We start from the raw sequence: 24,078 nt of genomic DNA, 5'->3' as shown, positions 1-24,078 counted from the left end.
CATCAGCAGTGGCTGGATCGATTACAAATGCCAATGGTGCAAGGGCTCTCGGTAACCAGGGTACAATAAAAGCTTCGGTTCATTTGGAGGACATGGTCGACGATCGGTTGGAAACGAGCCCCAAGTCCATGAGGCAATTGTATAGCACCGCAGACTCGTGGAGCAGCGACTCCAGCGATTGAACTCACGTGTATTTCGAGACCATTGTATCCCTGAATCAATAAATCAGAGCTTTTTTTAAATGGAGTTGTGGGTGGAATATTGGATGGGGAATTGATTGTTTATTGCTGCATTGGGGTGGGCCTTTTCGGTGGAAAATCCGAGGTAATTTGGGCTTTCACGATGGAGAATAAAGTTGATTAAGTTGGATTCATTCATCGGATTGGTTTTTAACAAGTTTTGAATTCAAAGAATTTTTCTCGAATGACGAACTGATTTATTCGATTTGGAGAATTCATTCGTCGAGAGAATTTCAGTGTTGGAGATCCATTTAAAAATGAAATGTGGGCAATTTTTTTAAGCCGAGGACTTCTTTGATTTAGTAGTCACCACGTTAGTCCCACGAACGAACAATTTTTCATCGATGGAAAACGAATTTAGAGTCTGTTCACTTGCAAAGACATAATAATTAATTTTGTAGCTGTCGGGTATCACCGGTACCAATGAAAATCTCCGTAATCTACGCGATCATTAATCAACTTTGATTATCTCCAATAGATAATTTTCTCAATCATGAAATTCGTTTAATCCCGGACCGCCTCGGTTATTAATTTAATTAAAGCTGAGTGACTAAGTAGAACGGATTTATGTTCGAATAATTCAAGTGGATATTTTATTGAGGGTTTTTCTCTCTCCGGGAGGAGTGGAAGACCGGATCAAAGGAAAACTTCACCACAAACACCACCGGCTCTACCGTATACCTTCCTCCATTGTACGCTTTGTCCTCTGTGCATATCATTTTGTGAACATTGATAGCATTCGCGGTAAGACTGCGCAGACAGTCTCTCCAGGAACTGCAACCTCATAACATAATTAATAAGTTGTAGTTTTGAGAGATACGATCCAGCGGTTTTTAAAAATCAGATCTTTATTACCAGAATCCTTTGTTAAAGGAATAGTTAGTAATGACAAAGCTTTCTGATGATAATCCACGAGGTCCTTAATTTATATTTATAATACTTTGAAAGTCAGCGTCGCCAATGTGATGTTCAACCACTTTTTTCATCATTTCAGGACTCAGAGCTGCAAGAACTCCGGGAAACGATAGAACGTTTACGTCAACAAGGTGCAGAAGCTGTCCTGACAAACAATGCCGCCACATCAAATGGCCGTAGGCACACCCTCGGCGATTCAGACTCTGGTACAACAGGTTGCACTGGTTACACCAGCAATCAGGGCTCCTCAATGGCACGGCAATTGTCAGCCGACAGTGTGACATCATTGAATTCAATAAGCAGCCAATGCTCAGTGAGCAGTCATCACAAGAAAAAGGGCTGGCTGAGGAGTTCATTTTCAAAGGCATTCTCAAGACCCAGAAAAAATCGTCATGGCTCAGTATCAGACGCTGAAGACACAAAGGACAATAGTTCAATGATCACTGGTGAACTCAGTGCACCCAACAGTCCACGACTGCCTACCGCTGTTAAACATGACAATTCTCAACAGAATAATGGGGAATCGAATGAACAAAAATCACCGGAGCATGATAATTCGTTGAGTGGCAGTAAAAGTAGTTCAGCACTTTATAAAACAGATACAACTGTCGATGAACTTAAGAATCAATTGAGGGAGAAGGATCTTGTGCTCACTGATATTAGACTCGAGGCACTGTCATCAGCTCATCAATTGCACTCGCTCAAGGAACACTTCAATAAGATGCGGGTAAGGGATTGCTTTTTTTTTGACGTTGTCTGACAGTTGTCGGTGGGTTATTACGTGATAATAGAACGTTTATGGAGGGTAATGAGTGGCTTGGAAACAGCAATTTCATGCGACCTAAAGGTTTAAAATGGATTTCGAGAGAATCTTTCACTGGAAAATTGAGGGAAAAATTCAAGTACTGTTACGAGAAGCTTTAAGGGCTTCATTCAGTAGATTCAATTGTTTGAAGTTGTCTTTATTTTTTGTTGTCCCATGATTCTTTAATTGGATGTCGGTGGAACAATAGTGAGGGAAGAAATTATTTTAATTATGAGATTTTTTATACTGGGGAAAGAATACAACGCAATAGAAAATAATTAAAAAACTGGATAATTTCACACGTAAAATTAATTTCAAGGGAATTTTGTCCGGATCAATTTGCTGGACCTCTCGGAAAGATCTAATTAAAATTAAAATGAATTTCAGAACGAGATGATAAACCTTAAGCAGGACAACGAGCGCCTACAGCGACTAGTGACTTCAAAATCCCTGACGTCGTCGCAGTCCTCTCTGCCGAGTGATCCTGACCGCCGTTTTAGCATGACAGAGGTACCCACCAGTGGAGGCCTCCCAAACGGTGATCACACATCAACAGTGGAACAGCTGGACGACATTCCTGTCCCAGAGCACTCAATAGTCCCCACAACAGAGCCCGTGATCGAGGACACTGATGGCAAGAGAATAAACGTCGCTGTCTACCTCGGCAGTGAGAACAGTTTCAACGTCAATCTGACCTCAGGACAGGACGGAATTATCGGTGAGCCAGCCCACTGTATAATCGCCAACGTTTGCATCTCCAACAAGACATCGTGGGACGCCCTGGACTCTACAGTTCGTCGTTGTCTCAAGGATTACGTTGCCAGGGTCGATCCAATAAACAATCTGGGCTTGGGGGTGGACTGCATATCGGCTTATCACCTGGGTGAGGCATCCAGGTGCACAGCAGACCCTCAGTATCCTGAACTGCTGCCCTGTGGCTACCTCGTGGGACACGTGAAGACGATTTATCTCGTCCTCTCTGGGTACTCCTGGCTCGCCATCGACACTTTGATTCCAAAGTCAATTGTCCAGAGGCTGATTTCACTATTCAATGATCATCGGAGGGTTATTCTCTGTGGACCCAGTGGCACTGGCAAGAGTTATCTCGCTGGTAAACTCGCTCATGCACTTGCTGGATCTGACTCAGAAGCTGGAGATCCAGCTGCTGTTGCCACCTTTAATCTTGATCACAAATCGAGCAAGGAACCCAGAGCGTTCTTGGGGCATATTCTACAGAGATGCGCGTCCAATGCGGGTGATGAACTACCCCGAGTGATAATCGTGGAGAATCTGCAGCACGCGAGTTCCCTCACTGAATTATTCGGTGGATTGAATGCCAAGAATAAATCATTCCCCGCAATAATTGGTACAATGAGCCAGACAACATGCAACATTACGAATCTCCAGTTGATACACAACTTCCGTTGGATAATGTGTGCCAATCACATGGAGCCTGTGAAGGGCTTCCTCGGGAGATTCTTGAGACGAAAATTACTGGAGCACGAGCTGAGGGAGTGCGGTGGACAGAGAAATGCAGAAATGGCAGCTGTTGTTGAGTGGATGCCCCGGGTTTGGCTGCATTTGAATAAATTTCTGGAGACTCACAGCAGTTCAGATGTGACTATTGGACCCAAGTGGTTCCTCGGGTGTCCCATGGAGGTGGCCAATTCCCAGGTGTGGTTCACGGATCTGTGGAATTATTCCGTCATTCCGTATCTTGTGGACAAAGTGAGACAGGGACTGGAGCTCTATGGGAGGAGAACCAGTGGCAATGGAAATACTGATGGGGCTTGGGAGGATCCCACGCAATTCATCATTAATAGTTATCCTTGGGTGGCTACTCAGGCGGTTCATGGGGGTTTCAAGGCTCTTGTGCCGTTGAAACCTGAGGACGTTGGGTATGATGACGAAGATCCCTCTGGACACACTTCCGGAGTTGGGAGCTCCAGTGTCAAGAGCCTTGGCAGCACACACAGCGATACGGATGGGGATCCTTTGGTAAGATCTTTGGAAATAATTTTTTATTCATATTCTCCATGACCACGCGAGCAATATTTTAATAAATAATTTAAGAATCTAGTCATCTGAATTTTTAGAAGGTTTGTCATGTTCAGTGGTAAATCCATTAGAATTGTCAGTCTCCAGTCAAAATGATTATTTAGTAATTTTAGTGGCATATTGAAGACATGAGCAATTTTAGATATTTAATTGTTTAATTCAGTTGAACATGCTGATGAGACTGCAGGAGGCAGCAAATTACTCGAGCCCTCACAGCAACGACAGCGATTCAAACACATCCCTGGACTCATCCAACACTCGACACTCTGAGGATCTCAATACCTCGAGATCATCCAACGCTGGGGTTGAATCAGCTCTCTAGATTTGCATCAACTACCGGCGAACTTCTACGATGTTTTACGATTCAAGTACCACCAGAGTAGCTGTTTAAATGGTTCTTTGCAACGATACAAAATTTATTCTGATGGGCTATAAAAGCGAGACAAATAATTTATGAAACTGCCTAGTAAATTTAAAATTCACGTCAAGTGCATTCTATCGTTCTCGTCTCACTGACGTGGTTTTTTCAGCGGGAGGTGATAGTTGACGCTAGCATTTTTAGGATATTAGTTATGGGATTGAGGTAGAAGTGGACTATTATGTAATGACGTGACAGTTCTTGTCACATGAAATTTCCAAATTTTTTGCACTCTATTTTTATTTACTTTTCATTAAATAATAAAAAAAATTTGGAAAATTTGAGCCAAAACGTTTCTATAAGAATTGAGATCCATCAATTTTTCGAATTATTTATATGCTATTATTCCTTTTATTTTCTGGGCAGTTGTTAGCATACACGAAAATGATAGCGAAACCCTCGCGTCCAGTCCTACCTCAATGACCCTCAAGGTCTAATAATGTTTCGATAATTGAAAAAAAATGGCGATAACTCCGTATTTCAGGATAATGATGCCTCGTCATCGAAGTAGTGCAACTCGAAAAAAAAATCCCCATAAGATTGAATTTTTTAAGACAAGTTAGAAGACTCGAATAGTATGAACACAAATACGATCAATTAGTCCAGTGCCTGAGTGGCGAATGATAAATTTTTTCTGATGTAATACAGTATTAAAAGGCTCGAAGGGAACCCATCGTTCTCGACTTCAAGCTCCGAATGACGAGATGAATTTTCCAGAATTTTTTTTCTCCGCAGAAGAAAAAACGTAATAAAAATAAAATACGACGTAGTGCGTCGATGAATCATTGACTCGGAAATATATTTATACACAACAGATCTGCATGAAGACGACAAGAGAAAAGGCTATATATTTAATTTGAAATGAATGGAGAATGTTGATATAATATATAAACGAAAAATAATGGCGCTGAATTTTATATAAATGTATGGATTCATTATATATATTCTGATTAAAATTTATAAACTAGCCAGTAAGATACGTGAGTAATTCTGGTCATATGTAATTTGTAAATAGATCGACTTTTAATGCGCATTAAGTGAAGTGATGGTGGATGATTATTGTGAAGCGATGCAGATGATTACCGGAAGGAAATGTTGTGGATGCTGATGAAATATAGTATCTCACTCGAGATGCAAAATAATGAGACAATTTCCATTGAAGAGATCATTAAAAAACTGCATTTTAAAACTGTAAAAAAATGGGTATAACTTTGTATTGCAAATTTGCTCCAATTTTTCATGTAACCACTGCTGGGAAAATTACAACTTTTAACGTTTTTTATTGTACATGTATTGTGATACAAAATTCTTTCGTAAATAAAATCTCTTTAGCCCACTTTAATGAAGAAAATAAAATGAAATTATGATGACAGTCTAGAGAAAATTTTAAATATGACCGGATCAATGTGAATGTTTATGGTGACGAATTATACAGTCGCGTTTACAGAATTTTTTACGTTTGTACCGCTATTTGTACGCTGTACTGGCGCCTGCACCCCAACTTTCCCGAAATAATAATCATAATTGTGTCATAAATAAAATTATAAATCTTATGAGAAGTGGTGTCTTTTCTTCTGGGCCACTATGAATATCCAACTCCTTTTTTTACAGTTCAATGATTTATAACGTGACGATTTTTTTTTATTCGATACACGTTCAATCCGTCTGATAACGACTTAAAATGATAATAACGACTTCAAACAATTTCCTCATTGCTGTCATAATACTTAATTAAAAATTTTCGTATTCTGCGAATGAAATCCACGAAATAATTCCTGCAAAAATTTTAAAATTACCTATTACTAAAAAATACCGAGAAACATCTGGTAACTGCGTCCTAATATTAACCCTTACAAATTAATTCAACAGAATGCATCCACTCATCCACTCACCACTATTATTATCTACGACACTTATCGATGATCTAGAATGACACTCGATGGGTATTTTTTAATTTTCAAACAATACTCCACAACCGCGTAAACAGTGAGTAGTCTTCTGTCCATGGCACTGAGGTGATCCTCGGTGATGAGAGATTGAATCCCAGCCATCATGGACTCGTGTGCAAGAAGTCGGCCCAGGGAGACACTGAGCGCACCCCCGCCCAGCAATTGCAGCCTGTCCCAGGTGGTTTTGTGGATCATGCAGCATTGATAGAGAGGTGCCAGAATATCTATATGATCGACGTCTGGATTGGCCAGGCTCTTGCCATTATCTATCAATAGTACAGCGGGATTATGGAAATTATGAGTCAATTCGTAATGATGCCTGTCTCCGTTGTCCATCAGATAGTCGAAGACTGCTGTGTCTATCAGGTCTAGGAGACGACTGGAGGTATGAGGGGCATAAGTCTTTGTCTCTTTCACCTGGAGACAAAAAGATTAAATATTTTCTACATTTTCACATTCTATTTGTCTGCATAAATTATTCGATTCACATATCGTGTTATAAATATAACTGTAAATAAATAAATAGATGGGCAATTGCGTACCTTGTCACAATAACGAATATCCGTTTCCCACAGAGCTAATTTATTATGTTTATAAGTTCTCTGCCACGGATGTCGATGTTTAAATAACTTGAGATAATCCGGTAGCCAGAGAATTAGTGCACCCTCCAGAATATCACTAGAACTACAAACTGGATCTGCTGGTGAGCAGTAATGACAGACCCCGTAGAAACAAGTCTCATTTCCCTCTTGATATAGAGTTTCGTATAATTTCGGTGTCGCGCAACTGCGAATTTCACTGAGTCTCACTGAAAATGAAATTTCATTGCAAAGTGACAATTTTCTCCCCTCATTTTTTGAGCTAAAAGAACATTGAGGGACAAATTCTCAGTCTTACATTTTCTAGTGACAGTGAGAGGTACTCTCCTGAGTCCAAGTAAGGAAGACAAATGGAAGGCCGCGACCTCGGCATTGTGACGATCTTTGCCGAAATACACTGGCCCATTTAAAATAGTATCTCGCGCGTACCATTGGGGCTTAAAAAGTGCTTTAACACCTGACTCCAATGTCAGCATCAATTTCAATTGTGTACCGACTGGTGCATTATCAGCTTTTAATACCTTTGCTTTTCTCATTGCCTCGAATATCGTCCCCAATTCTGGTGCCGCTGGTGGCACCAATTGGTGAGCATCCGGCCACTGAAAATCATTAACAGATTAGCCTCTTTACGATACATTTTTGCCACTAAACAGATTTTTAAAAACAAATGAATGAAAAAAGTCCCTTATCCTCCTTTTTTCGTAAATAAAACACTAACGTTATTATTGGGGATACTCCAGATGTCCTTCTGGGCATTAGGCATGATCCTCAATTCAGCAAGGAGCCTATCCAGCAGCACAGCATAGCTGGAGTTCCTTTTGAAATACTTGGAAGGTAGCAGTCGCATTTCAGCTTTTATTTTCTCCTCCATCTCTCTAGTCATCGACTTGCCCACTCCTTTTTTCTCCTCATCCTTAGTCCCCAAATTTTCTCCATTCTTCTCCCCCGATACCGGCAGGTTGCGTGAATAACTCTTCTCCGGGGAATTCTCGACGATCATGCGGATGAAATAAATATTAACGGTGAGGACGAGAATCAAGAGACCGCCGAGCGCGAAGAGTGCGCATCTCCGGCCAATCATCTAAACCAGGAACACAGGCAAAACTCAATATACATTTTTTATATTTTTTTATCGCCAATAAATATAGCCACAAAATTATTAATTAATTCGTCGACCATAAACTTGATGAATCCTGCTCGTTAATTAATGACTCAATCAAGATTGCATCTACCTGATCATCTTCTAGAACAATATAATTGACATAGCCACTAATTGTCTATTGCTGACATGGATGGAACCATAGGTTATTGACAAAATAAATACGTCGAATATTTGACAAAAACTAGTTTTTTTTTCACAGAGCATTGAGTCATTAAATTTCTCTAGTAATCAAATGATTATGTAAAATGGATGAATCAGAGAAATAGAAAAAAATGAACTCCAAGCAAAAGCTACCCTACTCTCCCTTGTGTTGAGGCCCCACACACTTGCCAATGCAAATGCCTGTGGGACTTGACAATGAAAATAAATATTTGGAGATTGTAAATTATAAGATGAGAGATGGAATGAGTGAATTTGGGGGGTCTTTTACCTCTGAGTTACTGAGAGGATCCACTGGGTCACTCGGGGAGGACAATGACCTCCCATTTTTCACGAGAAACTATCCCTCTGGGGCATCAGCGCGATCGCCGACACGACGCGACTACTGACAGTCGCCATTTTTCATTCCCTATTTTCAACTTACCCACACACTTACAGAAAAGGGCGGGAATATTTGTGTACACTGTAATGTTCACTGATATTTTTTTTTGGAAATTGAATGGGAAGGCATTAATCAGCACAATTAACAGGACAGTTGATCTTGACATAATAAAAATAGGGACTTGTTTTATTTTAAAAAATAAGGCGCTCCAGTAGAAAATTCAAAGTATGAATCATTTGAAAAAAGAATGAGACAGAAATCATTTCAATGCAGTCATTCACTTTATTTTATAAAAAACATGTAAACTACATGATGAATAATATTGAACTATTTATTGAAATTTTAGGCTAAATACTCCTGACCCAATTGGAGTTTACAAAAAATGTTTTTTCGTAGAATGTAGTCGCAGTGGCTCGGTTCTAAATTGATATAGTTCCTCTTCATTCCCCTCGTGTCTTGTGACTCCTGAAATATTCGTATGTTCTTCCCACTCTACACTTGTACGAACATTTACCTTAGTGACGTCAATAATTGTACATTCAGTAGTAATTAAGGGTAGTTCTAGTCTCTGCGTTGACGATCTCGTTCCCTTGCTAGCTCTGCTGCATAATCGATCGGTGAACCTCTTCTGTAATTATCAGAGTAATAAATTAATATTTTTCATTAACAAATATCCACAATGTTTCACACATGCCCATTTACTTGCAATTTCAAGACCATTGCATAACTCAAGATAAACATCAATCTAATTGCAAGAAAAGATTAAATAAATGAAGATTTACTCTCATTAAAATGTCCCATTGGAAAATAATGATTCATCTATCGACTCTTGTCCCTCATCTCCTAGAAAATTTAAATGAGAATTACCTGCCCCCCGTTAAATATAAATTTTCTTATCAATTAGGTCAAGCTCTTCCGTGAAATTATGAGACGAAGAAAATTCTAGTTACCTGTCCCTATGTCTATCCCTATCACGATGACGCTCCTTGCTCTTCTCCCCAACGAATTTATCCCTACTGCGACTCCTGTTCCTCCTACTCCTGTCACGACTGCGATCGCGACTGGATCGCCTCGAGTGTCGATCACGTTTTCTGTCGTCTATTCTACCCCGATCCCTCGACCTCTCGCGTTCCCTCGATCTCCTCCGCTCTCTATCACTTCTGTCCCTGTATTTGTCCCTTCGATCTTCATCAGACCTGAAACACGAATATGAAAGGAGAGAACACCGTTATAAATAAAGGATTGAAGCGTCGATGTCCTTAAACTTTACAAAAATTCTTTAGAGTACGACTATGTTACATCTGCATGGGATAAACTCCTCCAATTAATTATTTCAATCAATCTCAACGAAAAAAAAACATTTAATAATTACAAATAACGTGATTGTACTCATACCACGTAGACGCACCTGGCTCGCCACTGGCTCGTTTGTTCCTCCCCCCACTGAGCCTCCTCCTGCACGTGCCTGTTCCCCCTGGCTACAGCACTACCATTGTCCTTTCTTCCACTATTACTATTGTTGTACTTTCCATGGTTATTTAGAGTTATCGGTGGTTTGGCATTGCGTGCATTTGCCGTCTGCTGTGGAAATCTCTCCCCCAGACGATGTTCTAGGTCTTTTTGTATAGGCACTGGTATACGTGGGAATAGGGTTGAAAACCATTCCAATTTCGTCAGAAACTGTTTGAGAATGTCACCCATTTTCATTACCTGACCTCCACCAGCTTTCACATCCATCTCTTCATCGTCCTCGAGGTAATCGTCATACCACATGAATAAATCAGCTGGTGGCTGTGTATATCTGTATGGGAAACGGTATTTTTCTTAGCATATTCCGGATATTTTAATCTATAAATCTATTAATCCATCAACTTATTCATTCTGATACGGCGAATAAATAAAGGGAGAAGGAAAAGGGCTAATAAGTATCAAACAAATTCAGACAATTTCTTCACAAATAATTGTTCAACTCACCTAATGTACATGAATCCAAGTGCACGAATATAAGGTGAATCAGGATGATTGATGAGACCATTAAGTTGTTTCCTAGTTAATCTCAACGTAAATAATTTGTAGAGAAGACAATAAGCCGTTGAAACAATACCACCAGCTCCAACACCACGTACCTGCATGAACCGCTAAAGTTACAACATCAATAGTTAATTAAATCACTTTCGCATAACATTATGTACTATCAACCGACCAAACTATTCTGCAATTGGTAAATCACGTATTATCATAAAAATATCTAAATTCAATCTGTTCATAAATTAAATATTATTTATCTGTTCATTAATTATAAATTATATATTATTATTTATAATTAAATTAAATCAATTCCCCGTGTCTTGTGAAAAGTTTAATGTTGCGATTGTGATAATTAACATATTTGTGTGCATTTCCTCTCGATAACTGGGAATATACTCGAGGAAATGAGCGCAAAATGCTGGCAAACGTAAGCAAAAATTTATTCACTCGTTTCCGTTTGTTCATTTATCGATAAAAAACATACTCACGCCTCCACACATTCCCGTTTGTCCAGCAGTCTTTCTACTGCCTTTTTCCCAAGGCTCCAGGTGCGCAACTTTGTAGTATATCTCATCAATAACCTCGTGATACGTCTTCAACTCGTACAGATTAACTTTGAAGTAATGTGATGACAGGATATTTGTCAATATGAGGGGATTCAAGTTCATCGTCCTCTCGTTGCCCCAGAGGGGCAAAACATTTGACTTTTTACCCTCTTTGGCATTTGGTCTTCGCTCCTCTTCGCATCCACTCGAATTGTTCCAGGGTGAACCTGAATAATTCCTCATAATTAAACTTGTGGAAGTATTAGCTTGACACAGTACACAGTGGCTTATTTCACTTGAGTTAAAAATGGCCGGATCCTTCGTTTCGATTGACAAGATGTTTTCATTGCAAATTAATATTTTGAGGTTAAACATGCAATGTCAACGTCGTCCTATCCACCATTAAAGTCATGCAGAAATATAGGTCAAGTCTTAGCCATCAGATCCATATTCATCTGCTTTATAATTCCGATAATTTTTCAACAAAAAGTACTTCGACTTTCTGCTTGAAATATTTCAGAAATTACCGCTTGAATCACGTTATATCGGATAAATTCTTGTACAAATTATCAAAAAAATAGTAGATAAAGTAAAACACCAGGAAACTTATGAAACGCATCGTCATTAATCGAGAGACAACAAAAAATGTCCCCTCGAATGCTCCGATTCGCCAACAAAACAAAATTTTTAGGTTAAACCCGTGATGTCAACGTTAGACTGTTCATCATCGAAGTTCGTCAAAAATATAGGTCAAGTGTTATCAATTACCTCCGTCGCCGCCTTCTCCATCTTGTCCCTGCATTTTTTGCCTCTTGAAAGATAGATTTAGGCTCGATCCCGATTTATTTTCCTCACTGAAGACTGATTACCCAACTATCCTCTCCAGAGCCACATGGACGGACATCGGAATGCTACCGCACTAGATGCAGGAAAGCGACGCTTCTATGGCGAAAATAATTCCTGATCTTCGCTTTCTCACTGGCACAGGTTATCGCATTATTTTATTGATGAAGAGTCACGAATAATATCTGGTATCACGGAGGAAGCGTTCGAACACGTCGCTCTGATAGAGAATTGACGTCAAAGCGATGAGAAAACACAAGAGAGAATAGCTGTTTTCTGTTTGCTGTTCGTAAAGGGAATGAACTAAAGTGATGGGTCAGTTCTGGGGGGTATGACTGACGCCAACAGCTTTGTAGTACCTCATCCCGGCAGGGGGAGGGCACCACATGCGATTCCGGGGGCGGAAGCAGGAGGACACCATCCGTGGCATGCACAGAGGACAAGGACAACCTCCGGAGGACCTCTGCGCTACCTCGTAGTGCCTGTCGGAACCTGTCTCCTGCTTGTGAGTTCACAATACCCTTCTGTAGAATATTTTATCACTGGTTTGTTGACAAGCGACATCATAACCTCAATCATTTTATTGGATTGTTTATCCCATTGTTCAGTGGAATATGTCCGATAATAATGTGAATGAATCCTTTGGAGGTAGTTAGTGAAGGATCCCAGGATCCTTTAGCAGTATGGAGGGGAATGTCAGAAGAATGGTGTGCATCATCAAAAATATAAACATCTACCATGGAAGACTCAAGTATTTATCTATTTTTTTTATAATATGATCAGATGCACTTTAAGACTCAGATCAAATAATTCGATACTGGAGATTGTTGGCCATTTTTTTGAAATGATGACAATCGGGAAGAATTAATGGAAAATGAAAAATTAAGTGATATTGACAATTGAGATACATCATTTGATCTCGTCTATTTATTCTCGTCAATTTATTACAATTTTGAAGAGACATATTTTGCAGTGTCAGAGCAATGTGAATCAATCCTGTTCCATTCCGTCATTTCGTGACTTCTTTTCTTTATTCTCTATTCTCGATCATTTCCTGTATCTACAGAGTAATTATGAAGAACGTCTATCCCTCATAAGCTATTATCCACTATGTCATTAAGTCAGGAAATCAGAATCATTCAGCAATTTCATCAGTAGTAGCCGTAAGTAGCGCAAAGACTGAATAAGAACTCTTAACGATCTGCGAACCCAAAATACCCAGAAGTTTTCCAGAAAAAAATGAATACAATTTTATGGAAAATCTTTTTTAGTTCGATCTTTTTAAATTTTCAAGAAGAAGGCAATCAAATCTGCCTTTGAACTTGCAAAATTTTTCCCATAATTTTTCTTTCGTGTGAGTGATTTATCAATTAGTCATTTACCATTAAAAAAGTCTCCATCGAAACTGCGTAAAAACCGAGGGCCTTCAACTCAATTATTTGCTTAGCACGCATCAGGGCAATGATCATCAAATATCCAGCATGCGACATATTCGACTCTTTCTCCCATCCCGACATCCACACGCTGTCTGGTATTTTATTACCCTGCGATGATATTGTTTGCATAATACTAACCGAAAGACAGACAAGAAAATGTATATTTACCTCGTTTGACAGCATTTGTCCGAAAAAACAACAAGTCGCTAAATGAACGAATGCTGCGTTGAAATACAGCATAAACTTGATGACATTCGTTGTTGACCTCTTTCCCTGGAAAATAAACTCAATGAATTGTGGTACGAAAGCGAAATAAACACTTTGGTAAATTGCGCGTCTAGTTCTGTTAACAGAAGTTTTCAATAAATTCCTCGTAGTGTCCAATGAATATTATTCGCAATTTGCTCACCAAAAGAATTTGGAACCCCGTCAGACACATGATGAATGTACTGGACGAAAACTCAGCGAATATATAATACCCAAAGACTCTATTCATGCCCTCCATTATGACGATAATTCTCTGATGATGTTTGATACATGTTTCGAATCGCTGCAAGAAAGAATCCCTCTCTCTGGTGATTTCAGTTGGATGAAACAAAACGAAACAATTAATTTTGCTCTCAAAGTCACTCATATACGTCAGTTTTCCAGCTGAAGGCTCTTGATTACTGTGTGAGTAGATCGTATCACAGTGTCGGAAATTTGAATTGAGTATTTGCATCTGAAAGCTCGTCCACCTGCAGAAGCCCCTCATCAGTCCGTCCAGGGCGAACATCGCAGTAAAGTTGAAGATAGCTGTGATGATCTGCAAACTCAGAGCCACATTGTGCTTGAAATCATCAGTGGTATCGAATGGATACTTTGATCTCAACGGCAGACTGGAATTTCCACCTGCAAATATCACTGGGGATATGAGCATGGCACCAACAAGCTGAACTGCCATACCTGCCCAGCCATATTCTATGACTTTCTCCACAGTTACATGAAAGTTCATCAAACCGTAAACATATCCATCTGGGGAGAAACAAATAATCGAACAGTGCGCCCATTTACTTCTAGATATTTTTACATTGGTCATTCTAGCACTGGTTTTTCTTTGGGGATTTTTAATTAAATATTTAGTAGGCCAATGGTACCTTTTGCCATGACCATCGTATCGATGGGACTGTAGACCATATTGATGAGTCGTCGAATTTCCTTCGGGTGCCGTTGGAAGACCACGACTTTGGCGATGACCGCTGAGAGGCCGGCCAGCATCGCCCCGGCGTCAGACATCGCCAGAATGTCATCGGAATTGGAAATTATATCGGCGGACATCGTCGCCGCGAGGGTCCACATGGAACCCTTGGCGATGAGGCCGTAGATGGTGTAGAGAAATCGTTGAATTGCCAAGGGCGGTTCCACGGCACTCCAGATTCCTCCGATCCTATTCAAATAATTTTCTCCCATATTAATTTCCATTAATCTACAGGCGAAAAAGTTAATTTTTGCATCTAGCTTCTGATAATATTTATTAAAATATTTTCTCTGGGTACGTGTCCAGTTCGAGTTCGCCTACTCTCACAAGTTCATTGCTCGTTAAATGTGAAATTTTCTTGATATAAACTATTTTATTGTACCTTCCCACCGTCAAAAGCATATTGAGAATCTCTCGATGCTCTGTTCGCAGCACCTCCATAGTATCCTTCCGGTGCAAGTTTCTGAAAGCCCTGAGAACTCGGAATAGCATTAACACGAGGATAAATACCGATCGATACTTCAATTGTAGTAAATTGCATCAAAAGAAATGTACGAAGGCTCTAAATTACTCTGTATTACAATTGTAATTGGTTTAATAGGAAGAAATATTGGATATTCCGATAATTGGGGCTCATTCGCGGGGAAGGATAGCAGTCGGGGATTTCCCCATGTGCTGAATTCCCAGAGATTTTACTTAGTACACAAAAGCGATGCAAATCAAGTATTCAACCCTTCTTTCAGGAATCATTATGGGCAATTTTCTGTACTTCCGGGGTGGGGTGATACCCCCAAACCCGTCAGCAGTATCCCAACGACTATTGCATCGTCAACATCATTTAATTTTCGGTTCAGATAAATTTGAGTGAGGAGTGTTGAATAAAAATTAATTTATCAAACCTTAATGGCCAGTCAGAGGTCCCCTTAGCCAACGATTTCTTCAAGGACGTGAGAAAATATGGGGAAAATTCTGGGAAAGAGGGTCCACCGGATGTTGACTGATGAACACTGATGATTTTATGAATTATGGGCCACCGATGAAGACCGCTGGGAGAAAAATTTCGCGAATCATAGAAACTAGTTGTTGACTCTGTGCCTTCTTCCAAGTAAGCGACTTTTATCATGAAATCGTGTTATTTCGCCGTTACAAATATTAGTCTAGACTTGTAGAACACTCTCGACATCATGTATTCATTGATTACCTGGAGAATATTTGCGGCATAATCGGAATTGAGTTGCAACTAGTATCATAACTCACCGTTTATGGGGGACAGAGCTATTTTTCAATTAATTTCATAAAATTCAGTTGTTAATCCATCGAGCAGTGCAATGATCAATGTGTCATTTTAATAATTAAGAAAGAATTCTGGAAATAAATAAATTTCAAATCACTCTTTATTTTTTAATCAACTCCATCATTTTCTTTATTGATATCCACCTGCACGGGCGTAGGTAAATACACCAACCACATAAAATTCAATTATAAAATAAATAATTACGAAATAATCTCGGTCATAACAGGTAATGTATAAAATTATACAAACGAGTAAAACTACGTAGAAATTAATTTTACAAGTTCAATTGATCGATACGAAATTCACCGGGAGCAGACGGAGGTTCGTACCTTATCTCCCCAGGCTCTTCAATCTCTCCTAATAAATTTAGTTCGTCAATTCGTGTTCTAAAGGACCTGGCTACAGGTTCTTCCTCCACAACCTCATACTTTGAATTTTCACATCTGAGATCTTCACGCGAAACTTCTTCAGCACTGGTGATAGTCGATTTATCGATGATAGGGAGAAGCCCATGAGTCTCATCAATATTCTTCGGGCTCTCCTGTCTCTCTCGAGAGATCTCAATCGCCGCTAAATTTATGCTCTCGATCAAGGGCTGACTCGAGATTGTGCACTTGGTGAATTCGACATTGTGGAGGTGTTTCACGAGCTTATCCAAGTTCTCCGGGAGCCGGAATTTTTTGAACAGCCTGGCTTCCTCAGGGATATCATCAGGTGTGCAGTAAGGAAGTTCAATGGCAATATAACGTTTATTTCTATGCGAATAATTCTCTTTTAAAAGTCTCAGTGCGTGATTATCAACATTTCTGTAGATTACTGGCACTGATACCGCACCGAGAGTCGGTGATGCCAGGATTACAATAGATTCCGCTGATTTGAAGGCCTCGTTGCACCAGTGCCCTGGATCCTAAGGAATAAATACAACAAGCAAATTGTACGTGAATTTTGTTCCTCGAGAAATCTCAATTGTATGTGACTAACGTTTGCGTAATTTTATTAATATTCACCTTTGTCTCAGTTTCAGGAATATCAAGGACGTCGACCATAGCCGCAATATTACAGGATCTCAGGTACCTGGTTAAGTTCGAAACGACGTCTACATGTGCCACATGCGTTGGTGAGTAAACCAGAAGACACTTTGGTCGTTTGCCGATTTGCTTGAACACATCCTTCTTCTTGGATAATTTGTAAACGTAATAAATTGCGTAGAGTATCACAGGGGGTATCCAAACAACGCTTATTATCATGATTAATATGCGCCGTGTTGGCTGTTTGATAGTGATAACGGGTAATGTGGTGTTTATGCAGCCTTGCTCGCCACAATCTGGATGCATCGATGTCACATAGATGTGATATGCACCATCCACCATTGTGAAATTGTGCTCAATATGGTCCCCTGAATTTGACAATCTAAGGTCCACTGATTCCGATGCACCTGTGTCATTATTTATCACCCAGACACGATAATTAGAGGCGTTGAATTTTTCGGGTATCGGCTGGATGTGCAACGAGACATCGGGAATGTCCGAAATATCTATGTAGACGAAGGGAATGTATTTTCTAATGTTGTCAACATATTCACCAATGTGATGATGACTGGGGACGTTGAACAAAAACTTCCTACTGTACTGGTAATTATTTCCAACGATTAAGTACTCTAATGAGTACGATCGTTCTTCGAATGTTGTTGGAGCGAAGGGACAAGACACGAATAAACTTCGCTTGAGATCAAAATTATTTGATCCATGATAATGTATATGTCGGCAGTATGATGATGCAGAGTCTCCACGGTCTTGGTACCTCGTTACCAATCTTTGAAATTTCATGTCTTGAACAGTGAGATTAAAGGCAGTGACTTTCGTCCCTGCCTCACGATAAACGTAAGGAGAAATTTTTAACTTCAGTGGGAGAACTCCAGGGGGTGGTAGTCGAGGCAGACCATCAAATTTCATGTTCATGCATTCTGCGGTGTTCTGAATGCCAGTGAGAAGACATTCTCCATCGTTTATGGTTTCGCTCCCCTGGGATTCTATTGTACGCAGAGACTAAAAACAATCATAAAAGATCCTTCAAATCTACCCAGAAAGGGGCCTAGGGGCAGGTGGGGAGAAAAATGGACCTTTCTTAATTGGAAACAAAGACTCTTGATCCTGATGATAGTAATTCTGCTCCATTTTACGGTGCAGAACTAATTTGCTTCTCTTGCTAACAAAAGACAACGTCTTCTCAATTATTCGCTTGACAATTAAAAAGGATTCATTTTACTCTGCACTGAGAGAAGAAAAAATCTTTCAAAAGGGTTTTGTTTGAACGAAAAACAATTGCTCAAGTGCTGATTATTCCACGACTCTCCTGAAAGGAAAAAAATTCTTGTTCGATCATTTTTACCCAGCAATTCTCTCATTCAAACAGGACTTTTAAACCAACTGTGGGGTCATCTCTCAGTACAATATTTCCTACAATAAAATTATTCTATAGGTCTTTACGGTATTATGACAAAATTGTGGATAACAATGTGCAGAACATGCTCCAGGCCTCAGCAGATAGAGAACACCAAACAATGCACAAATGCCTTTCCACATTTTCGTATGTGTCATTATGTATCAACAGGTCATGTCGCACAAAGAAGGCACATCACTGTCGTTGTCACTCGTTCCTATTGTTTTTAACTTCAAGATTGATTGTGTCACATCACGAAAATTGTTCCACTAGAGAACTGAAAGGTGATAGGTTATCTTGAACGTTTTGGAGCACCACTTGGAACAACTCAATGATTGTTATGATTATATCGCTTAATCACTCGATCAGTCTCATGCAAACCCATTGGTTATGATATCACGAACGTACCCAACCCCCACCTTCTGGAGTCGAGTTATGAGCGATTTCCTCACTCACCAAAGCTCTAGCTACCATTCTCTAATTTATTTATTTATCTAAATATTAGTTAGTGGAAAATGTGGCAAACAGAGGTCACTACTCGTCAATAGTCGGAGTTACCGACAGCCGAGCTGTCACACCCTCGCGCCCATAGGGTTTCCCTTCGAGTTATGAGAAAAAAAAATTTCATATAAAATTAAACACAAGTAATGAACAAAAATTTATTCAAAAAATCACCAACAAATATTATTTCATTCGTTTTTGTTTAATCAAATGATTCCTCAAAGCAATCTGTTTATCCTTAAACGATCTCTTCGTTTTCGATTTGATCTTGTGCTTGATCATCTGGAAGGCTTTGGTCTTCTTCTTCTCTCGATTGGTCTTACTGCAGAGGGGATTCTGTCGGCCATCCTTATACCCAAATTTCTCACGATCATCCCTCCCCTTCTTCACAGAATCCAAACGAGCATTTTTATCGTGTTTCCTCTTCTTAAAAATATTTTCAATATCCCCAAGTTTAACGAGCTCCCCACGAGTCTCCTCCTGAAGTGGTCTCTTCACCCCCCTCTTCGCGTGTGTTACCTGCTGCTTCACAAGAGCAGTATCAATTCTCTTAAAGTCTTCATCAGTCAATAATCGATCCACTGATATCTGCGCAGCTTGTGCTTTTCGCTCAGCCGTCAGCTCCACCTTTTTCGTCTTCTTCATCCTCGCTAGTCTCTCCATTTTATCCCTCTTCCTGTCCAACTTTGTTCGTTTTTTCGCCTTCAGTATTTTTCGAACTGCCTTGCCTGTGGGTTTCTTTTCTCCATTGTCATCACCTCCCTCTTCATCATCCTTCTCATCATCCCCATCATCATCATCATCATCACTCTCGATTTCCTCATCATCTTCATCTCCACTACCGTCTTCTTCTTCATCATCCCCATCACCTTCCTCATCTTCTCCCTCCTCATCAGAATGATTAACATCAATCCATTTCCCATCCTCATCATCATCATCATCATCGTCACTGTCGCTGTCACTTCCACCTCCCTTCTGTTCATCCAAAAGCACATCAGCCCCAGGAACATAATCCTTGGCAGCAACCTCTCCATACTTGAGACTCTCAATAGCAACAGTGGCTTCGGTTGGCCTTCCCCTGTCCTTCTTATGCAATAACTCCGGCATCGTCTGCCGGAACAACGATATAAGAGACCTGGCCGCCATCATGACACTCCTCTCCCTGTAGTTCTTGTACTGCGCCAAATCTCGGAGAAGATCTTCATTCATCACCAGTGGACAACGCACACAAATTTCTCGGACTGCGTTAAGTCCAATGGCCATAACATCCGCTGAATTCCTCTCGGTCACGAAATTATTCACAAGTGTCTTCAACAGAGGCTCCAGTACTTCGGGGGGTACCAACTCGTGCGACGATTGAGCAACGAATTGCAGGAGTTTCGTCACCTCTCTCTGATGTGGCTGCAGAAATCTCTGAAGATATGGATAAAAATTCAATAGAAACAGATTGTGAAGACCAATCAGTCTCGAAATAACGTCCAGAGTCATGAGTTTAATCTCAAATCTGTCGTTGTTCTTGTCCAATTGCTTGAAGAGCCTCTCAGCGAGGCCCTGGGGGTCGTGCACCAGGTGGAGGGCTGAAAAATTAAACTGCGGTGCCTTCGATTTGTTCTTCTTCGATTTAACAAACAGCTGTTTTACTTTCTTCAACTGCTTCTCTCGTTTCTTCGTCTTCTTGTTGACTTTATTCGCCATCAAGACGTCTTTGACGTTTGGTGTATCGTCTTCTGAATCACTATCGTCTGAATTTTTACCATCTTCTGGGTCAGTACCCAGAAAGAACTTCAGACAGGCCACCATGACCTTGGTGATCTTCGAGAAACAACCGGTTGCCAAGACATTGACGGTTTTCGAGTCATTCCAGACATTTTTATTGTACAACTCTATCATTATGTCGGCAGACATCTTGGCCGCCCGGGCGTTGGTGTCTTTCAGCATTGTAAACATGAAGTTTTGGAGATTTGTGTTTACTCTTGTGTTTTTTTGCTTTGAGTTGATGCTTTTTATGTCGGTTATTATGTGGGTCTGGAGGAATTGGCGGAGGGCTTTGTCTTGGCATTTCAGGAGCTCGAAGAAGAGACTCAGGAGGACTGTAGGCTCCAGAAGGCCTTTGTTCCGGAGGAGAATGAGCGTCTTGCAGAATGTCTGATAAAGGAAATTGGGGGATAAATTGTGGTTTAGATTTGATGGAGCGAAGTAATGAAACGAGGAAAATGTAATCAGTCCAGAGAAGAAATTTAGAGACCGATTTTAAGACGGGGATTGTTGGAAAAATATTTTCAAATATAGAAAAATTGTTGGAGAGCTGTCATCGTCCCCTAAAAAATGGTGCAATCAGCGACTGATTCACCTCGTTCCATTCTTCACTGAAAAGAAAATAATGAAGAAAAAAAATTACCATTCGCATATCATTGTCAAGAACAGTATTGTGCGTCTTCAGGATATCTACAATCTCTTGAGGATATGTTACCAATTCGTCCGAGTAGCAGTGGGCGACCTTAAATGAATGAAACAAATTTTTAATTCCAAATTGCAAAAGTATTTATTAGTAATAATGAAAAAAATGATTCATAAACACAAAGCACAATACTAAATTAAAAATGAAAAAATTATTCGTGATTAATGGATGAAATCGTATAAGTAATTTCTAACACTGAACCCCACAGTTTTTGAAATAATAACGACAAAATCGAGATTAACGCAGCATCTGAATTTCGGCTCATCCAAGTTATTGTCACCAACTACTGACAACAGTCCCAATTTACACATAGTCGGAATTTGAGCAAGTAAATTAGCATTGAGATCGACTTTTTCCTCTATAATAGCGCAAAATATAGCGAGCATTCTGTCTAGGGGAAAAGTCCTCGGTCCAACTTGAGTATTCATGGTAATCGGTTTATTCAAAGGGACAGCCCTCTTTCTCTTCTTAGTTTTACTACTCTGTTTCATGAACAACCGTTTATCCTCCTTAGCGGGATTGTACGAGGCCAGATAGGCAGCGATGAGCATAAATTTAGCGTAAAATGGCAGTTCAAAGCTCAGCGCTAACTTCGTAGTGGATTCAATCTGCTGTGATAGTTCAGTTCTCTCTTTAAAATCTTCAGTGGAGACTCTGAGGTAAATAACTTCAAGATTCGACTTCAAAACACCTGAAATATTTCTCCAAAGGGTTGTAACATCAGTCTCGTCACACTGGCCTGATTTAACGGGCTCAATGTACTTCGAGAAGTTGATCTGAGCCATGTAACGGAGCTCATTAATGTCCCTGCAAAATCTGAAGAACACTGAGAGGAAGAGATTCAGGTAATTCTGATAGAATCCGTCAGCGTAACCTTCTGGTTTGTACGCAAACAGAATTTCCATCATTTCGTCTTTAGTATACTGGGGAAAATGGATCCTCATGGGCTCCAGCATTCCCATCTTCACTCTGTACTTCTCCCAGATGATGTCTGAGATGAAAATTGTGCACATGTTCACTCCAGACAGCTCTCGAAGTCTCAAAAGAGCTGGCAGAAGATTCATGTCCATATCTCTCAGTCTGTCGCACTTGTCAAAGACAACTACCATAGGATTTTCAGGATTATCAACGGATATCTGACGTAAATTGTCGATGAAATCCATCAAATTATCGCATTTGTAAACCCCCCTATAATTATTTTCGCTCTTTAACTTATAAGAGCTGAGGTCTTGAAGTATATAATCAAACATGTGACGAGTGTTGTTGTGCTCAATGCAGTTGACCATCGAATAGTTGTAGTGGAAATGCTCCAGGAGGGCTTTCACCACTAGGGACTTTCCGGTGGCTATGTGGCCATAAACAAAAATGCTTTGGGGCAGGGGCTCCTCCGGAACCCCTACCAGAGAGCAAAGTTCTCTTAACACGTCATCACGACACAGTATTTTGGCTTTCAGTGCCTTCAAGTGTTTCTCCATTTTTACGATTAAATTGAATTATCTTATTTTTAATGAAATCTAATGATAGGTCTAGTTCTGGGGGAAATACTCGATTTTTCTTATACCTGCAAGCAAATTAAATCACTGGAGATGGTTTCTGGTTGTTAATGGGATACCACGAGTGTGAGATATTTACCTGGGCTAGGAACATGAGGAGTTCATCGAGACTCTTGTTGAATTTGTCCGGAGTAAGACGAAATACTTCCAATGTCGATTTGTAATGATTATATTGCTGGGAGAACTGGAACAGAATTTTATTTTTTATTGTTATTCAATGCGAAACAATACGATTCGTTTATTGTAATGTCGAGGACAATTTTCATAATTGAAAGAGTGGGTTTTCTAGTGAATTTGTTGGCATATTATTTCTTCGACTCTGCGACATTAAATCCAAGAAAAAAAATAAACAATGAACAATGGAAAACTTTTCATATGAACGATCATCTGATAACAAAATACCAGGATACGTTGAATAATTTGACTACGTTTTTCCATTCCATTTTATCATGCATTTACGTTATGTTTTTTGATTGTTAATGTTGCTGCTCGATAATTACCTCTTCCTTGTATGATTCAGGATCACGTTTTATGAGATTCTGAAGCTGGGGGAGATTGTCCGGCAGTTGATTGTTGTGTCGAACCATTTTTTTATAATTTCAAAGTGATCTGTAAATGCAAACCCAATGAGTGATCCTGATGTTTGAGGTTATGTCACTATTTCCCACCCTGCATTGTACTAAGACAATGCGCGAGCCTTAGTAAACCTTTCATAAATACCATTGAGGGCGAATTTCGAGGATTTATGATGCTCTACACTCACAAAAACTAATTACTTATATTTTATTATCGGATGTTAAAAGACAAACAGACGCGCACGTGCCTAAGACAACTGCGTCCACGATTTACTTCGACCTAGCGACAAGAAGCCAAAGCGCAAGCGCGGAGGCGGGAGATCCATAAGATTTAAATGAGGTAAACATATGAAACCTCATTCATGAGACCTGAATGTTGTCCAAATAATAATTACTAGACTAATTATCCTATCATCTTACAGAATTCTTTTATTGGATTGAATAACAAAAAATTCAATGGAATAAAAAAAAAATATATTTGTG

General features: G+C 39.8%; 7 protein-coding genes across 15 annotated transcripts in view; 1 reads left to right on the top strand and 6 right to left on the bottom strand.

Moving 5' to 3' along the window:
• Nucleotides 1-5,994, top strand: part of Sick (sickie) — a 121,469-nt gene extending 115,475 nt beyond the window's left edge. For all 6 annotated transcript variants that reach the window (XM_064127418.1, XM_064127416.1, XM_064127415.1 and 3 more), the window contains 3 exons: nucleotides 1,234-1,881; nucleotides 2,347-3,957; nucleotides 4,181-5,994. In XM_064127418.1, coding sequence (XP_063983488.1) covers nucleotides 1,234-1,881; nucleotides 2,347-3,957; nucleotides 4,181-4,339 — 2,418 coding nt within the window. In that variant the 3' untranslated portion in view covers nucleotides 4,340-5,994. The remainder of the gene's footprint in view (nucleotides 1-1,233; nucleotides 1,882-2,346; nucleotides 3,958-4,180) is intronic.
• Nucleotides 5,816-8,723, bottom strand: LOC135165790 (glycosaminoglycan xylosylkinase). Of its 2 annotated transcripts, XM_064127423.1 has the most exons (6): nucleotides 8,576-8,723; nucleotides 7,702-8,064; nucleotides 7,282-7,582; nucleotides 6,927-7,192; nucleotides 6,328-6,801; nucleotides 5,816-6,210 (listed from the first exon to the last, which is right to left on the bottom strand). In XM_064127423.1, the coding sequence occupies exons 2-5, from the start codon at nucleotides 8,062-8,064 to the stop codon at nucleotides 6,349-6,351; spliced, it is 1,383 nt and encodes a 460-aa protein (XP_063983493.1). In that variant the 5' UTR covers nucleotides 8,576-8,723; the 3' UTR covers nucleotides 5,816-6,210; nucleotides 6,328-6,348. The 2 variants fall into 2 exon arrangements, with proteins under 2 accessions (XP_063983493.1, XP_063983492.1); XM_064127422.1 differs by having other exon boundaries at nucleotides 5,816-6,801.
• A 225-nt stretch (nucleotides 8,724-8,948) lies between these two features.
• Nucleotides 8,949-12,409, bottom strand: LOC135165778 (pre-mRNA-splicing factor 38B). Of its 3 annotated transcripts, XR_010299567.1 has the most exons (7): nucleotides 12,028-12,409; nucleotides 11,203-11,486; nucleotides 10,661-10,824; nucleotides 10,095-10,487; nucleotides 9,637-9,882; nucleotides 9,469-9,529; nucleotides 8,949-9,314 (listed from the first exon to the last, which is right to left on the bottom strand). XR_010299567.1 is itself a non-coding variant. In XM_064127398.1 (6 exons), exons 1-6 carry the CDS (start codon nucleotides 12,059-12,061, stop codon nucleotides 9,248-9,250), a joined length of 1,188 nt encoding a protein of 395 aa, XP_063983468.1. In that variant the 5' UTR covers nucleotides 12,062-12,408; the 3' UTR covers nucleotides 8,949-9,247. The 3 variants fall into 3 exon arrangements, 2 of the variants coding, with proteins under 2 accessions (XP_063983468.1, XP_063983469.1); XM_064127398.1 differs by lacking the exon at nucleotides 9,469-9,529 and having other exon boundaries at nucleotides 12,028-12,408; XM_064127399.1 differs by lacking the exon at nucleotides 9,469-9,529 and having other exon boundaries at nucleotides 10,661-10,812; nucleotides 12,028-12,407.
• Nucleotides 12,410-13,030: 621 nt separating this feature from the next.
• Nucleotides 13,031-15,309, bottom strand: LOC135165775 (putative odorant receptor 85e). Its single transcript, XM_064127394.1, has 6 exons — nucleotides 15,158-15,309; nucleotides 14,675-14,964; nucleotides 13,948-14,552; nucleotides 13,707-13,811; nucleotides 13,485-13,646; nucleotides 13,031-13,303 (listed from the first exon to the last, which is right to left on the bottom strand). The coding sequence occupies exons 1-6, from the start codon at nucleotides 15,265-15,267 to the stop codon at nucleotides 13,238-13,240; spliced, it is 1,338 nt and encodes a 445-aa protein (XP_063983464.1). The 5' UTR covers nucleotides 15,268-15,309; the 3' UTR covers nucleotides 13,031-13,237.
• Nucleotides 15,310-16,168: 859 nt separating this feature from the next.
• Nucleotides 16,169-18,980, bottom strand: LOC135165771 (uncharacterized). The gene is made up of 3 exons (XM_064127388.1): nucleotides 18,556-18,980; nucleotides 17,077-18,114; nucleotides 16,169-16,976 (listed from the first exon to the last, which is right to left on the bottom strand). The coding sequence occupies exons 1-3, from the start codon at nucleotides 18,664-18,666 to the stop codon at nucleotides 16,344-16,346; spliced, it is 1,782 nt and encodes a 593-aa protein (XP_063983458.1). The 5' UTR covers nucleotides 18,667-18,980; the 3' UTR covers nucleotides 16,169-16,343.
• A 173-nt stretch (nucleotides 18,981-19,153) lies between these two features.
• On the bottom strand, nucleotides 19,154-23,883 carry LOC135165768 (protein SDA1 homolog). Its single transcript, XM_064127382.1, has 5 exons — nucleotides 23,741-23,883; nucleotides 23,521-23,629; nucleotides 23,100-23,204; nucleotides 21,408-21,506; nucleotides 19,154-21,154 (listed from the first exon to the last, which is right to left on the bottom strand). Exons 2-5 carry the CDS (start codon nucleotides 23,605-23,607, stop codon nucleotides 19,193-19,195), a joined length of 2,253 nt encoding a protein of 750 aa, XP_063983452.1. The 5' UTR covers nucleotides 23,608-23,629; nucleotides 23,741-23,883; the 3' UTR covers nucleotides 19,154-19,192.
• On the bottom strand, nucleotides 21,526-23,554 carry LOC135165776 (origin recognition complex subunit 5). Its single transcript, XM_064127396.1, has 3 exons — nucleotides 23,521-23,554; nucleotides 23,100-23,204; nucleotides 21,526-23,028 (listed from the first exon to the last, which is right to left on the bottom strand). Exon 3 carries the CDS (start codon nucleotides 22,940-22,942, stop codon nucleotides 21,629-21,631), a length of 1,314 nt encoding a protein of 437 aa, XP_063983466.1. The 5' UTR covers nucleotides 22,943-23,028; nucleotides 23,100-23,204; nucleotides 23,521-23,554; the 3' UTR covers nucleotides 21,526-21,628.
• Nucleotides 23,884-24,078: the final 195 nt, after the last annotated feature.

This window comes from Diachasmimorpha longicaudata, chromosome 9 (assembly GCF_034640455.1).
Source record: "Diachasmimorpha longicaudata isolate KC_UGA_2023 chromosome 9, iyDiaLong2, whole genome shotgun sequence".
Taxonomy (NCBI): domain Eukaryota; kingdom Metazoa; phylum Arthropoda; class Insecta; order Hymenoptera; family Braconidae; genus Diachasmimorpha; species Diachasmimorpha longicaudata.
This window is presented reverse-complemented; position numbering and strand designations above follow the sequence as displayed.